At 48.8% G+C, this 16,804-nt stretch overlaps 1 protein-coding gene across 1 annotated transcript in view; it reads right to left on the bottom strand.

The window, feature by feature from the left end:
* tna (tonalli) overlaps positions 1-16,804 on the bottom strand; it is a 302,871-nt gene that overhangs the window by 68,990 nt on the left and 217,077 nt on the right. The window contains exon 4 of the mRNA XM_070529713.1: positions 13,637-13,718. Within this exon, the coding sequence (XP_070385814.1) occupies positions 13,637-13,677 (41 nt within the window). The 5' untranslated portion in view covers positions 13,678-13,718. The remainder of the gene's footprint in view (positions 1-13,636; positions 13,719-16,804) is intronic.

Raw genomic sequence — 16,804 nt, 5'->3', positions numbered from 1 at the left:
AGTCATCGAGTGAGATGTACGCATGTTTGCCTGTGCGCGTGACACTATGCTTGTCAATTGAGTTAGTAAGCGAATGTTTATAGTGCCTCGTACAACCAAAAAACTATTAGCCTTACTTCGTATAGCTGTCTAATAATTTGCTATGACAATCAATTACTTGCCTTGCGGACGAAACCCCGGCATTTTTTCTTCCTGTGTGTACGTGAGTGGGCGACTGTCCTTTCTTCGTTCCCCTAAATAAGTTAATCGAGGCACAAAGTATGAAGTCTTGCTTGTTTGTAGTAGCACCATCGCTTCTCTCTTCGGGGCAGAGCTGTTAGGAGTGCAACGCACAGTGGTCAACCTAGTGAGCGCGTACACACCTCATATAATATCTAATGCGAAACATCACAGCAATGTTTTCCTGCTGTTCAGTATTCAAGCCGTGGTTACACCGGGCAGCGTGATCTACTAGTCGCATTCATTCGCGAAGGTGATAATTCGTTCGCACTGTGGCCCACCATGGTTGCTTAGAGGGCATGGTGTTGGACTGCTAAGCACGAGGTCGCGGGATCGAATCCCCGCCACGGCGGCCGCATTTCGATGGGGGCGAAAACATCCGCGTACTTCGAATTCAGGTGTACTTTAATATTTTTGTTCCGCACTGTGGCGCATAAATATACGATCTGTTGAACTAGACAGTATGAAGTATTCTAGGCGCCAGCAGGCGACCCCGTCATCACCCACTGCAGGCAACACAGCCATAACGCCGCAGTTGGCGCTTCTGCGCCCGTAAACTGCAAGCAAAAGCGCAGCGTTAAGCTTTAAAAATGAAAAGAAACTGTAGCCAAGCAGGACTGTTTCGTAAGAAAAAAAAAGTTTGCAGCTCGCATAAACATTTACTACATATATCTTAACGCACTGCACCCGAGGGTGAACATTTCTAAATGCCTCACAGGACATGGTGGAGCACTGGCGTGGCTCATACTCTAGCTAAGGGTTTCAAACGTCAGTGTACACGTTGCGAAGTGAATTCCAGCCTGGCAGCTGCAACGCACGACGCTATTCAAGCAATCTTTTTTTTTTTTTTATGGCGAATTCTTTATCGCTATTTCTCTTGCCTTTTATCGCGCGGCACATGTTACAATAAAGAACCGGGATGCCGTGTGCGCTCCTTCCTTTCTTTTTTCTTTTTGCTTTCTGCTTCTCTTCTCGACTGACTGATCGCACATTGGGCATGCATAAACGGTTACCGCCTGTACAGAGTTGAGTTATAGGCGTTTATAGTATATACCGCGAGTGTACCGATTATGCATCGGTAAAGTGCTCACATCTTTCTCTCTGTTGTCATGGTGCGGCGCGGCCTTCAAGTTATTCACATAAGAGCTGTAGAGCGTTATCGACGTCTCCGCGTATCCACGCATACAGCGCGCTCGTGTCGGTGAGCAGGCCGATAATAACACGAATGCCGCCGAGCACCATCACGCACTTTGCCGTTACCTATATATAATTCGGTATACACGCATAACGGCTGATCGTGCGAAGTGAAACTAAAATGACTACCTGCGACGGGAGCGGCTAAGGATTCCCAGACAACGCTCTCGATTGACAAATGAGAGGTGTGCGATGCCCGCGTTCACTGAAATACCGCTTCCATCTGACGGATTTAGCCCCGCGGCATTTCACAGGACACCCGACGGTGAACCGAATCATTATCTGAAAGCCCACTTAAGCAACATGCCCGCGACTGCGGCCGTTATACAGGGCCTCTTTATAATTATTTATTTATTAGCTGCGCTGCCAGGGAGATGTCATGGCGCCTGCAGTTAACGGCGTGACATGACAAATGCGCACGAAACGCTGCAAACTTATGGAACTGGAAAGATGTGGAAAAATAAATAATTAAGGTGGCATCACTTTTAGAGCCATACTGAACTCGATGAAAGCAGGTCGAGTTGGCTCGTCGAACCGAAATACGTTCGCCGTGCTTACGCAAACGCTACAGTCGCCTGAGCTCAGCAAGCGTCGGGTCGTGTTTGAGGGTAACACAACCCGCTTGTCAATGTGCACCTAAACGCGATCGTATCGCGTCGACGATTCGCAGTCAAAAACGAAGCGCCGGACACTCTGTTCTTAAAGTACGAATTCATTCCGCTCGCGTTCTCGAACATGAACTGTTCGACATAATCGTGCTTAAACCATCTACGACGTCATTTTTTTTTTAAATATTTACCACGACGAGTACAATCGCAACCTAAGCTTCCTGCGCTGCCGGGGTATCGACGGCAGCGAAATTTGTCGGCTTCGCAAGCAAATCAGTGGCGCTACTTGGACCGAGTACGCGCATGCCAAGTGATACTGGTTATATAGGTTTTCAGCGGGTCGCTGGCCCGACCCGAGTGGACGCCGCCGCTGGGCGCACTGCCACGACTCTCGTCTCGTTTGTGGGACGCCACGAATTGACCGCGAGCGGATCGCTGGGGCCGCCGCAACGCCATCGCAGCGTTGCGGTCGCGAAGGCAGCACTGCATCAGCGGCGACGCGAAGCTAGGCGCGCGCTGCTTGGCGGCAGCCGCGCCTCGTGCCGGCTTCCGGTGCTCTCCCCCCCCGCTACGATCGCGAGGGAAGTGGCGAGGGGGGCCCGCCGGCGTCCACCCGATGCATCCTTGGCGGCATCCGCTCCAAGGGTGTCGCGGAGACAGAGCGGAGAGGGGCACCGTCGTCCTGGTACAGTTCGCTCGTTTCGTTCTTCCGCGTGCTGAGTGCCACCGCCCGCGCGAGGCCACTGCGTGGCTTGCGGAGGCGGGAATGAACACCCCCCCCCCGCCCTTTCTGGGCCGTCGACATCGGCAGCGAAGTTTTCGGGCCACACCCCGAACAATTGGCCCATAAGTTTTCGTCCTCTTAGCCCCCCCATATGCCTCATAGAGCTTACTTTCTTCTACTATGGAGTTTGCGCACACCTCAAGACCCACATTTCATCTGAACGTCCGATTCCGCCCACCAACGTCCCATCCCGCGTTGTTGTTTTTTCTTACGGCAACGTGAACGCAACATTCGCCGACGTCGGACAGTTCTGATTCCTCTCTTGCTCGAGACGGTTATCGGGTCCGTATTTTGCCCGATCACCTGAGAGAGAATCGATGCCAGAAAAAAAGCTTTAAAGCGATAAAGTGATACGCGAGCTTGCACAGCACTAGAAAGCGGTACTAGGGGAGTCACGCCCTCCCCACGGTAACGGCCAGCTTTCCATAAGCAGTACCTATTCTTACGCGCAATGCCTGTACTGTTTTGCAAGGAAGCAAAAATGCAGCAAGGTTCACGTGACTTTATATAGGGTGTCCCAGCTAACAGTTAGCCAAGCGGTTGAAATGAAAAACAAAATTTTAAGAACATGGTGCAGGCTTAGTTGTTGGCCTGTGTTGGCCGGTGCATATAAATGTGATTTCCCTCAAAACAAAACTTCAGTTGTGAGTCAGCGCCAGCGTCGTGTTCTTATTTTTCTTCGTCCTCGTCTGTTTTGCGCTGTTAATTTCCGAAACATGGATCCCCACCAACACGCCCAAGTTTCTCCTCTAGTGCAGGATACGACTTTAAATCCTACGGTGTTCGGTCGTCAGACGTCTGACATCTTAACATCGCAAGCCTGATAATTGTATTTTGCGCCGTGAGTTTTTAATATATTTTTTTCTTTAAACAGCTTGGATAATCTTAACTGGTACACACGGGCTAGATATTGACGGTCACGGTAGTGGAAGTTGAGTCTGTGGAGTTCGTGTGACTCTTCTCTTTTGTGCCACATCTCTCTCTCTCTCTCTCTCTCTCTTTATTATATAGCCATTTTATGCAAAACTTTCAAATTTTGAACGTGTATTATTATCTAAAAACATATAAATAAGAACAAGTGCTTATATTAACAGTTTTTTCTATGACCGGATCCCTTCTGTAAGGTCTCTTCGACTACTATGTTGTTGCAACGACATAAATAAATAAATGACGTGAAACGAGTAGGCGGCGCCGCGTAAAAGCGCCAACATCTCCTAAGTATTACGTATTAAAAGAGAAAAAAGAAAAAGCGTCATCACGGAGCAACTGACGAGGCTTCGTCGTCCATAGCGTCGTCCAGGGCAAAACGGCATCGAACGTATATTGTCGAACCTACGCAGACCACTATCGTAAAACCCACGCACCTTGTATAGGACCCTCTCTGTGGAAAACCATGCCCGTCTTGTCCGTGTGGTCGGCTGAGGTGGCCCGTACCATATTCGTACGTGTCAGTACAGGACAACCACGACAAGCGAGACGAAACCGGCTCTTATCGGCGATGCCATGCAGACTGAAAGCAACAAGCAGCGTACTTGTTTTCTTGATTGTTTTTTACCATCGCGGCTCGTTAGAATCTCGGCATTTTCTTTAGTCGCAGCCGTCCGTCCGTCACTGTTAATGCCACCCAAACCCCGAACGTCTGAATATAGAAATGTAAACCCAAACCCTTACAGGCGAGGTAAGGTGACGCCATCTATAAACTCAAATGAGCAACGTTTTATCATCGCCATAGTAATTAATAAAATTTCGCTATAAGCTGATTCGACCTTATACAGGGTTTTTTTTTTCTTTAGCTGCACCAATTTTTTTTAGCATTGCTTATGGCAGATAGCACAATTCTAACCCTTCCTTTAAATTACTCTATGAGGCGGCTATTCTACGAGAAATCAAAATGTTCAACTGAATAATTAACGCAATTGCGCTAATTATTTTTCAATTAATCACTTGACGCCACACATTTCAATCTACGAATTATATAGCCGCTGAGTTCTCACGGCGTATCCACTTGGAGCGAATTCTCTGGGCAGCACCAGTTCCGCGATGTTAATTTTCAAAGTGTCCGACGAAATGCACGGCCGTTCTGGTTACTTTCTTAAGAAACCGCTGTTTTATGCACTGAAGCACAAAAGTAACTGGAACACCAATGCATTTCGACGATCACCTTGAAAATATCGCGGAACTGGTGCTGCCCAGAGAATTCGCTCCAAGTGGATATGCCGTGCGAACTCCGCGGCTAGAATTCGTAGACTGAAATATGTGGCGTAAAGTAATTAATTAAAAAGTTAATTGGCGTAATTACTTCATTCATTCAATTGAACATTTTGATTTCGGCTAGAAAGAATCACCGCTTCATCGTGTAATTTAGATCAAGTGTTATAACTGTGCTATCTGCCGGAGGCAATATTTAAAAAAATATGGCGCATCTAAAAAAAGACCCTGTATATGTAGAACGAACTTGTTACGTTCGTAATACGCAGGTCCGCTTTCAAAGTAAAAGCAAGACGCGCAACGTACTTTGCGGGGATAGTGAAACAACGAAACATGTACTTTGCGGGCTCGAGCAGAGCCCCCAGATTTTGATGATTTGAAAGACAGATAGCGCCAGTGTGCACACAGTTATGAGTTAAGACATAATGTGATAAGCGAAATGATTTGTTTTGCACTTCAATTTTAGTTACTGACAGCGATGGAAAAAGAATAATAGTAAAGCTTAATTGAGCGCACAAGGTTTAGAAATCAACGAAATACTTCGCTAAAGGTTTGCTTTAAAGCATAAATATTTATTCCCCGAAGACAAAGACCAGCTCTCTCCAAGCAAGACACTGCTCATTTGTGCAATCGCGTGAGTTGAACAAGTCGTGGTGTAAACTCACGTATACCACGACTTGCACTTAAAGCCACGCACTTACATGCAAGTCGCGATATACGTAAGTTTGCGCCTACAGCTTAAGAAGTTACACCAGTGTCAACGCTGCTTCTTTAAGAAAAAAAAAAGGAAAAGAGAGGGAGAGTAAAATCGCCGCGAGACTGGCCCGCTCGAGGCACTTTGCGTGTATTCGCGGGCTTCTTTCACGCTCGGACAAAGAGATTAATGTAGCACGTATTGAGCAACAGAAAGCTGTACCGGGGATTTTTCATGTTGCTCTACACTTTTCTCATTGACAATTTTCATCTAATCATAATATTTGAGAATTCGCTTAATTAATTAAGGCTAATTATGTAATTAGGCGGAATGCAAAAAATAATCTGAGTAACTCCAAGCGACAGCAAACAATATTACCTTGGTCTTGTCCAGCTACGTGGCATTCGCATATTTCTAAATCTTGGTGCATGATAGTTGGGACACCTTTCTCGCAAATGCGAAAACCGCACTCACTGCGATCGGTGCATGTGAAACGGATCGCAAATTTCGAATTGACGCTAATAGTCCGCTGTCGAAAAACTCGGTACAGCATTATACAAAACACAAGCGCTCGCCCTGTCTCTTTCTCTCTACGCATTTGTCCACTTTTTTTTTTCTTTTCCCTTTCTTCTGTCCGTTCTATTCCATTGCAGCCACGGGAATAAATGCACGTGAAACCGGCGTAAGACGGCTGTCAAGCAAGATGACGTCATGCGCGTCTCAACGTCAGCGCACACCGGTAGCACTTGGCGGCCGCACAGGGTGCGGGAGGAGCCACCGAGTCAGCCCGACTCGTGTGGGACATCAATTTCCGGAGCTCTGGTCGATCAATTAGCGAGTGCGCGACGGCTCGTTTATTACTGGGCATAAGCTGCGCGACGACGACGACGACGTAATGCGCACTGTGATGAACGCAGTGATGTAATCAGCGAGAGCCTTGAAGTTAACCTTGAACGCGTTACGATACCACTTGGGCGCCCGCAAGAAAAGGATGGCGGCGCCCGGAATGTCGCAACCGTACGGTGCGCGCATAATTTGCGCGCGCGCGTGAGGAACAAAGGCCGCCGTGGGCGCTGCTAATGGGGAAAGCGTAGCGCGCGTGCGCCGGCAGGCTGCGAGTTATACCCACTCGGGCAAGGTGAGGTTACGCGATAACTTGCTTCTCGTTAGCAGAGTCGTCGAGCACCGATGGTATTAGATGTCGGTAATTTCCTTAGGCAATTTCCTTGGTCGTGTGGACAAGCCTAGAGGAGCAGAAGAAAGGAAAGAGAGAGAAAAGAAACGCGAGGACGGCGAGGTGGTCGCGGAGACAGCAAGCCAAGTTATTGGCGCGTATATGTCAAAGGCTAGTGGGCCACTTCTGCGCCCAGCGCGTGCCGGGGGGGGGGGGGGGGGGGAACTCGGGCCGGAAGCACGGCGGTGAAAAGTCGTGCGTTCGAGGAACAGCGGTGCATTCGTGGACTCAAGGTGTCGCGCGTGGCAAACAGGACGCATGTAGCGCACTACTACGCACCCCTAGAAAACGCCAAAGACGACACACACACACACACACACACACACACACACACACACACACACACACACACACACACACACATATATATATATATATATATATATATATATATATATATATATATATATATATATATATATATATATATATATATAGTGTGCATAAAGATCGCTGGCGTCTACACAGCTTTCCTCGGCAGAAATTAGGCGACGCCGCAGTTGCCGTCACTCACGTACCAACGTTGTAGTGAAGTAGAGAAATTCGCTACTCGTGTGGACTCGCACCACGGTGTAATTCTTACACCGTGACTCGCACTCACCGGCACTCGTCCACCGTTGACACTATTCAGCCCGATCGTATTCGCTGGCACTCGCTCGCACATAGGGCTCCGCGATGATGAGTGCGAAGAATGGACTAGTATGAGTGATCGTGCCAGTCTACGCGTATATATATATATATATATATATATGACGTGCGGAACACAGTTCAATTAGGAACACATACATTGTCGGAGTAAAGGTGACTCGGTGATGTACGGAAGTGCTTGAACTCTTCTCTACAGTTTTTCATTCAAATGACCATGGTGCCGAGCTGTCCATTTATACGGCGTGTTTTATTTCACCGTAAACAAAATTTTAAAAGATCACCCGTGACATGCACAAAATTCTACTTCTTGAGATAGATTAATCTCAGAGGGAGATATTAAAAATAAAAGAAAGTGAATATATCACTAATTAACAAAGTACTATTAATTAACTTTTGAGATTCAGTGCACAAAAATGCCGTTTTCGGGAAAAAAAGGAAGTGGAACTAAATTTTATATTTACGGCAAGTTTTACAGCGCTTATCTCTAAACTGGTGTTGCTTTCAAGATCCGTTCCAAGTGGATGTGCCTTGTGAAATCACTGGCTTCAATTCGGGAATTGCTATATATGCGCTAGGGTAATTAGTTGAAAAGTTAATTATGACATTCGTTAATTAGTCAATCATGCGCACCGGTTTCCAGCGTAAGTAATGTATAGCTGTTCGTGCATTCGAGCTCAATAAGTAGATTTCTGTTCTAAATGCCACAGGGTATTTAAACAAAAATATATGTTAACGTTAAAATAAAACACCCGGCATATATCCTACATGTTTCTATGAACGGATGGCTAATAAAGTCTCTGTTCGCGTAGATGCTTCTGAATGAGACGGCCAGTGGCTAAGCGGGCAGCCAGCCGTACATCTCAAGAAGCCCATGCTGCACGATTTCTCCAGAAGTATTCCAAAACAAGTAAGAAAAAATTCACCAATAGAGCTCAGTTTAGGAGGAAGGGCGAAAAAGAAGAAAACATACCATTCAGTAGACAACACGCCTCACATTTCAAGTATGCATGTACATTTTGAAATTTATGTAAATGAGCGAGAGTGAAACGGGCGCTATCTATCATTGATTAGTATGTCAGCTTGCGGTTAGCAATGCTGCCTTTCCGATCTCCACATAAAGGGGCTGCTAGGAGAAGACTATCCGAAAGGCGATAACAAGAAAAACACTTAACGTTTTCAGAAACAGAAAGCTACAAAAAAAATTGTACGCCCTCTGCTTGAAATCTACTTTCCAAACGAAAGAAAGACGCAATAAACAGCTGGACATTCTTCTGTGTAAGCGACTCACGAAAGAAAAAAAAAAAATGTGCGGCCAACTTCAGACCGCTTTACAATCAACGTAACTCGTCACTGCAGCTGAAAACGAGCGATGCGCATTTCTTTCAGAACCACAACCGGTCCTAACGTATACTGCGCTTCCAAACGGAACAAATTGATGCACACTAAGATGAACATTTTCACGTTCTAAACCGAGATGGGTGCGCTGTGATACTCGTAAACAATGGTGTTTTGCACACGTAGCCTATTGAGCGACAAAGCCAGGAGTGAAATTCACGCGCATTCCCGAGCGACGGCGTCGCACGCGCTGACGGGCATGGCCGCCGGCGAGGGTCAGACTAGCGTCGTGCGCGCTGCCTGCGCTCGGGATGTTCACTGCGTTCACTCGCCCGGCCTTGCAAAGCGACAGCGAGACCGATCGACCTCTGTCAAATTTCAAGAGTGGCATCGCTACGGCCGCTGGCGCCATAAACATCAATTCTGGTATAAGCGCGCGTCTCCGGGTCCATGCGTCGTGCGAACAGCACCGCGATAGTGATGCGAAGCTATCGATAGTCCAGGTAATACCGAACTATCGATAGTAACAAAAAAAAAAAAGAGAGAACTATCGATAGTACAATAATTCACGGTCGACAGCGCTAGCGACAACGTACTATGGTGCCACGAGCCTCGCAGACACGGCTATAAGAGAAGGCCTAATAGCCACGGCTCAATTTCTGCTTAGACCCAGGCATATGGGGGGTTCTTCTGCAAGGCTCCACCTAGAGGACATTTTCATTTCGTCTGCTGTTGAAGTGCTGAGTGGCAGGGAGCGTCTGTCGCCCTCTGACGCGTACCCCAGCCCAACTAATCAGAACTTCAGCAGCAGACGAAATGGTGAGTAGACCATAAATATGATGCTTGGCCCAAACAAGGAATAACGGAAGGGAACAAGGGGAGCGACCCTTAGGTGGACATGCCTTAGGTGGAGACATGTCCCCTAGGTGGACACGTTAAGAACACCTCCTCCCCCCCCCCCCCCCAGGTCGCGTACGGTTAAGAGAGATATACCGGGTGTTTCTGCGAAGGCTTCAATCGATTAAAGGTCCCCTGCGGCAGATAGAACAATTCTAATTCTTTAGCTGCATTGCTCGAACAGCCTATCGCTTGCGCGAAGGATCAAAATGCATAATTGACTAATTAAAGAAATCACTAATGAAGCTTTAAAATTATTACCTTACGGCACATATTGCTATTGCAAATTGCAGCCGAGGAGTTCGCAAATATTAATTCCAGAAATTTGCAAAGAAATACATTGTCGGTGCAGTTACTTTTGCGTTTCAGTGTGTAAAACAGCATTTTGTTATTAAGCAAGTGAAACGACAGTGCATTTATACAGGAAGTCTGATGGCGCATATCTCGAGAATGGTGTCATTCACAGGTGTTTTTTTTTTCATGTGGGTATGCCTTGCAATCTCAACGGCTACAATCTGCAAATTGCAATGTGTGCCGTGAGGTAATTAGTTCACTCAATTAGTGTATTTGTTAATTAGTCGATTCCGCATTTCTATTTATCGTGCAAGTAATGTCTGGCTCTTCGAATAGCCTAGCTCGAGGATTAGAAGTGTGCTATCTGCCACGGGCGTTTTTTTATATTGCTTAGTCTTCGCAGAAACACCTAGTACATGTTAACAGCTGAGGCGTGTCTAAGCTGCGACGTCCGCACATTTAAATTGTAAGGAAGTTGCACCTCAAGTGCCATGCCGAAACGAACTTTTGAGAAATGTACTGAGTGCCACGAGATATGTTGGCACTCGCTTCAGTTTCCTCGCATTCCCAGCATTCCCAACAGTCACGCCACAATTGGATTGGAGCCAACTTTACTTATGCCTGCAGTTGGGCGCTCGCGCGCCCCGACGAGGGCCTACGTCATCCTCGAAGTCGCCGTTACTCGGCGCGGGTCTCCGCTCGCCGTTGCCGGCTCGCTGGGTCCGTGCCTTTCGAGCGCCTCGCGGACCTGTTGGACGGCCCAAAGCTGATCGTCTCGGTCGTAGCTCTTCGCGGCTGCCTCGAGCCGCGGTGGGAGCGTTCTTGATTTTGCTTCTTCTGGATATTTGAAGCAGTCCCACAAGATGTGCGTGTAGTCTGCGGTCTCCCTCCGGCAGACTCTGCACATATCTGTCGGATATGTATCGGGGTACATGCGATTCATCAGCCACAAGGTATGACTTTACGTAGTAGTTATGCGGAAACCCGCAAGGTGGAGAGAATTAATTAATAAAGGGAGAATCAGACATCCACCACCTGCGGAAACCCGCAAGGTGGAGAGAAGTAATTAATAAAGGGAAAATCAGACATCCACCCGTGGTGGCTGTCTGATTTTCCCTTTATTAATTACTTCTCTTCACCTTGCGGGTTTCCGCAGAACTACTACGTCAAACCTTGCCTTTGCTTCGTGTGTTGTCGACAAATTTGAATTCGCCATGCCATCTGCTAGCCGCCTGGTTAGCTCAGATGGTAGAACGGCTGCCCCGGAAAGGCGGTGGTCCCGGGTTCGAGACCAGGACGAATTTTTCTTCAACTCTGAGGCTTTTCCTTCGAGGAACCCGTATGGGTTTCCTTTGTAGCAATTGCTGCGAACGGGTGGATGTCTGATTTTCCCTTTATTAAGGTATGGCTTGTAGTTAGACCACGAAAAACAATGGCAAACGGAAGAGTTGAGGGCACACGGACAACATTCAACAGCTTGGTCATTTACGTGAACCTTGCACCATTATAGGGTCACCAGCCCATACTCAGCGCATCCACACACCAGACCCTTAAAATTCCCTTCTTTTTTGTTTCTGATAGCGTGACTGATGGCTCATACACACAAATTTAACGTTTTGTGCACTTATACATTGACGTTGGTTATGTGCATTCCAGAACCGATGAGCTCGTCCTTGCATCTGGGCCCCTTATTCGCCGAAACGCTCTTACGCTAGAATTGTTCGTAACAGCAGATGCCAGCTGATCGTTATGTCGCACATATTAGCGAAGATGGCTGGTCAATGGCAAAGAGAAGTTGCGAACGAAAAGCTTTGCCCAACGCCAATTACCACACTGTTGATGAGCTATACAAGGCTTACTCTTCTCTGACTTACCCTCACGAGAGAGTAATCTGACCTGTGTGACAATAGATGACCACGGATTGCCCCCGGCCACCGCTTTGGTTGCACCAGGCGATGGCAAACGACGGCAAGAGCACGTGGAGAGACCGGCGAACGACAGACAACGAAGAGTAGTTAAGTGGGCAAGACTCAATGTATAGCTATAGGCACATGTGCCTGGATGACATAGCGCGTATACTCACGGTAGTGCATTAAATCATCAACACCACTGTGTCAGCACGCAAGTCATATCACATGAGCCCAGCATGGCTGCAAAGTACGAATACGCGCCAGCCAGTACGGATCAACGATTATCGCTTGGCTACACCAGGCACCGGCGTACAAGCTATACAGTCTTGAGCAGCGGGCCAAAACTACTATTCTGGGTGGTCCCCATTGCTGTACAGGCCTTGTCGTCCTCATTGGGAGGGGAGGCGGCTTTTCGGTCCATCTTGTAAACATACGCGATATTTCTTTTTACTGAGCTGAGTCTAAACTACACTAATCTGTTATTGACCTGCGTTTACACGTGTTATTATTATTTCTTCACCTTAAACAGCGGCTCCTTTGGCTGGATGGGAAATTCAGTGAACTGGGGAGGCTCAAGGACAGCGCATAGTTTTCAGCAGCGTAAGTCACGCTTCATTGCAAATGTCTGCAATGTAGAAGATCCACTATAGCTCCTGTCTGAGCAAGCACGCAAACAGAAATTCACGCAATCTACTGTGCAGAGCAACAACGCACCGAAGTGATTACAAGTGAACGCATCAATTTCAGTTTCTGACAACGCCCTAGAAATTGAACGAAGAACACTGAAAGGTACGAACATTGGAAAAAAAAATAAGGAACACGGGGAGCTGGACTTGTATGGAAAGCCGAAGACCGTCTGACGGGCACCAATGAGTCATCCTGCGTGCGGGCGCGTTCTCCATCCTGACGTTCTCGGTGCTGGGCACTGTGAGGACGTAAAAAGACGTTCACACAGCGGGCAGCGCCCGGTCGCGGTTCCGCTCACTCTCTGGATGAGCGCATCGCCTCTGAAAGGCTGGGTCAGCACCACCTAAAATGGCTAGATTCGCAAAAGGAACAGACACCTTGTCTGCGTTGCGGCGACACTGTTTAGCCGCATTCACGCGAATGCGACAGCAGTGCGCTGTATCATTTTATCAGCGCGTCGCTTTCGTGTAAACGGGCATTAATGGTGCGTTGGGGAAGTGCATCGCGCCAGGCGAGGGCAGACCGGAGCATAGAAAGTCGGCGTTAAGCGAATTTATGCGCATCGTATCAAGGCCTGGAGAGACGGAAAGCGAGGCGCCTCTCGCTTCCTCTCCTCCACTCACAGGCGAGGCGCGTATATACGCTATGCACGCAGGCGCGAGCTTGCTTTGGAAGCCCCGTCGCACAAGACTTCATACGCTGCATGTAAACAGCGGCGCATCGCATTAACGTGATGCGCTGGAAAAATACTGTCACATTCACGTAAACGCGACTATGTTGCAGAACGTCGCCGGGAGAAGGACGGAAACGCCTCAGAACGAAGGGCTCTTGGTTGCCGGACTCTCCCAGGTACCAGGCGGCCCGCAGCCACCCCTGTAAGCATGCAGTACAAACACAGACATACAGAATGCGCGGTGGACTCACTTTTGCCGGTGGTGAAGCGACGTTCCGAGGAGTCCTTGCATTCAGGGTACAGGGAAAAGCACGAGCTCCTCCTCCCCGCCGCCTGCGCCACCAAAGGAGATGCAGAACGTAAGAAATGAGAGCACGTATACCACCAACGTTCTGAACACATCGTAACACATACCGCGAGTGTCGCGTAACTCTGGACAATGGAGAGTTTTAGCTGTGCCTTAATTTGCAAATGGCTAAAAATATCTAAACAGAGCAGAATCATGTCATAAGACCGCCGTTTTACCGTACGGTTGAATCGTGGCATCGCACTCCTAGAGCTCTCTAAACGTAAAAATTCAGGTCATTTTGGTTCAGTTCGCGCGGCTGGCCACACAACGGCGATACACACAACCGCCACTCTTTGAGATTCCTGAAATTCGAAATTCCCACGATGTTGCAAGCAGTGCAGAGAACACTGCGCACGACAAAGCGGTGAACTTATTTACCGACGTCCCGGAAAAAGAACTCGCCCTGTACTAGAATCGAACCAGAGAACTCACGTTCGCGCTGTCGCAAAATTACATCAGCGCGCGCAAAACCACGCGGCCACCGGTCGCGCCGGCACTTCTTGGCGTGAACAGTCTGCACGTCCGCTGGATTTCACGACTGACTTAAAAATTGCGAAAACGGGGGAAAGAATGGGCTCCAATCCACGCTGTGAAGGTGGTTGGCTAGCGAAGCTCTGGTGTCACTCGATCCGATAGACCAATGTGACGTAGCCTTGAACTGGGTGCTGCCAAGCCTGAACACGGCGCCATTGTGCATATTGACGTTGCTGTGCCACTCGCCGCTCGTAGCGTTCACGCTGCTCTTCGGGAGTCCTAACTATGCGTGGCCTTTCCATAGCTCTATTAGAACACAAATGAAATCAGTTACTAGGCGGGTTCTCTTACATACGAAAGTGTAGTTACGTCCCTCCCTGCTTCGTATGCTGCGGTTGCCGCTTCCCGGCTACTGTCGCATGTGCAACCGTCATGTTTACCGGGAAACGCTTGTGGCGACCGCTATTGCGCGAAGGCGAGCTTACTGGTTCTTTTGCTGTTCCCCGCACGGCCGGCGCTGCGGAGGCGAGCGCAACCTGGCGGTGCTGCAAGGTACCCAGCGCGCGCCTCCCGCTGTCAGTGGTTGAGTTTTTGCCCACGGACACAAATGCGTTGGGAGATTGATGCATACAGCTTCACTGTAAAAAGTGCCGCGCACTTTGTAGACGCGTTGTATGAAGCAAATGTCTAGACAAACGTTCCACGCTCACACATCACTGCCTTCGAAAATCGTTCGATTTCTCTGAAAGGTTTAACTGTTTCCAGTGTCTTCCCCACTGTTCAATCTTGGCAAGTGTTTGTGCACCAAAGTTGACCTCGAAGTACCCATGCATGCGTTATCCGTGGCAGGGCGAAAAGTTTCGTCGCCGAAATTGTAGGTCGTTGAATGTGATTACTCATTTGGGTGAACTTCGTTTCGGCGGCTATATCTTGCTTGCGGCCACTGGAGGCACCGATGCTCGCGTCCAGAATTTCCGCCCACGACCAGGGGGTCTCGCAACGGACTCAAATGGCGTAAGCAGGACTCTAACGCTCGGAAAAGGGAGCCGAAGCGCCCCGCATTCGAGCGAGTAGTTCCCGCCTGACAGCGATGACGTATTGCTACACATTCGTGTAGAGGACGACGAGGAAACTGTTGAGAAAATGCCTTCGTCTGAGGAGTGTGACCTGCTCTATAAGTACCTTTCTTGCCTTGGAATGCCCGCAAGAAACAAGCAAAAAAAATGCAGCTTTTTATCCTAAGGCAGCCAGCAAGATATAATGTACTACATTTCAAGCCCCAATCGTCGCTATCCTTGACCGTTCCCGCGCTTGCCGCGCGCGCTCATATCTTCTGTAGGCCGATTTCAAACGATTGAAATTATCTATCCGCTCCCGCTGAGTATACGACACGCCCGCAACCCTCCCAGTAAAAGTTACAGCTGCTATTTTTCATCCACTCGCTCTCATTCTGTCGTCCTCGGCAAGAAGAAGAAATAAAAAAAAAGAAGAAAGGATAAAGAGACGGACAAACAAAGTTGGCCGGACGGAGTAACGCCGTGTATACATTTATGCGGCGAGCAAATGACGTATTCATCAGCAGTCGGCCGCCCGTGTCCGCAGTTGTGCCCGCGTGTTGACAGATTCGGCGAACGACGAAAACAAATTGCAGCGCTCGTGACTAATGAGGAAAGCGGCGCGATAGACGCGGCGCGCGACGCACGAGGTGGAAACAAGAGCGCACAGGATGTGCGTTTGTCCCGCGTATACACACAGACACGCGCTTGCTCCGCCGCTCCCAGCGCATCTCCGTGTATAATAACGCCTTCCTACCAACTGTATATCCATCTTCTCTTTTGGTCTTCTGCACATTCGAGCGGACGCATAAAGTATACGGGTGAGCTCAGCCTTTGCAGCGTAACTATATCATATATCGCGCAACACGCCAAGAAGCAAGCCATGACTTCGCCGGTGCAAACAACCAGAAGCCGCGGCTAAAGCGATCGACGTCGGAGAGAGGGAGCGCGACCGCCCCCCCCCCCCCCCCGCCTTCTCGTGATAGGGCCGTTTGTCCGTAATAAAATTACACGGTGCGCCGAAATTGTCGGGGTGGCGTGGCGCCCGCCCTGGTCGGCAGCATTTGGACAGCCTGTAAACGGCGAGGCCCGGCCGTTCTGTGCACCGGCCCACCGCGGCAAAAGCGATCTGCAGCGGACTCGCGTGTGTATACTATAAGGCGCGCCGCATAAGCTCGCCGTCGATATCAATCGACGCGGCGGTCGTTTCAATTGTAAGCGGTATTTAGATACGTGTGTGCCCAGTTAGGAACATAATCTGCCAGCACTTTTTGAAGGAGCGAGAAACGATATAAAGGCGGCACTTGCAAGGCAGTGATTCGGTTTGTATAGACGAAGCTGCAGACACTGAAGGCTTAAACATATTTGTTTCCGGTGGTGTCTTGTCGCGCAGCTGAGCGCCATTTTTGAGTAAAACTCGGGACCGACGAAATGCGGTCATCGCGAGGCACGTCTCTTTTTTGCACGAGGGCGGAAAGAAGAAACCATTCCGAATATTACTCCTCTGCTAAAAGAACGACCAAAGAACGAGCTCCACGGTA

Source organism: Dermacentor albipictus, chromosome 1 (assembly GCF_038994185.2).
Source record: "Dermacentor albipictus isolate Rhodes 1998 colony chromosome 1, USDA_Dalb.pri_finalv2, whole genome shotgun sequence".
Lineage (NCBI taxonomy): Eukaryota > Metazoa > Arthropoda > Arachnida > Ixodida > Ixodidae > Dermacentor > Dermacentor albipictus.
This window is presented reverse-complemented; position numbering and strand designations above follow the sequence as displayed.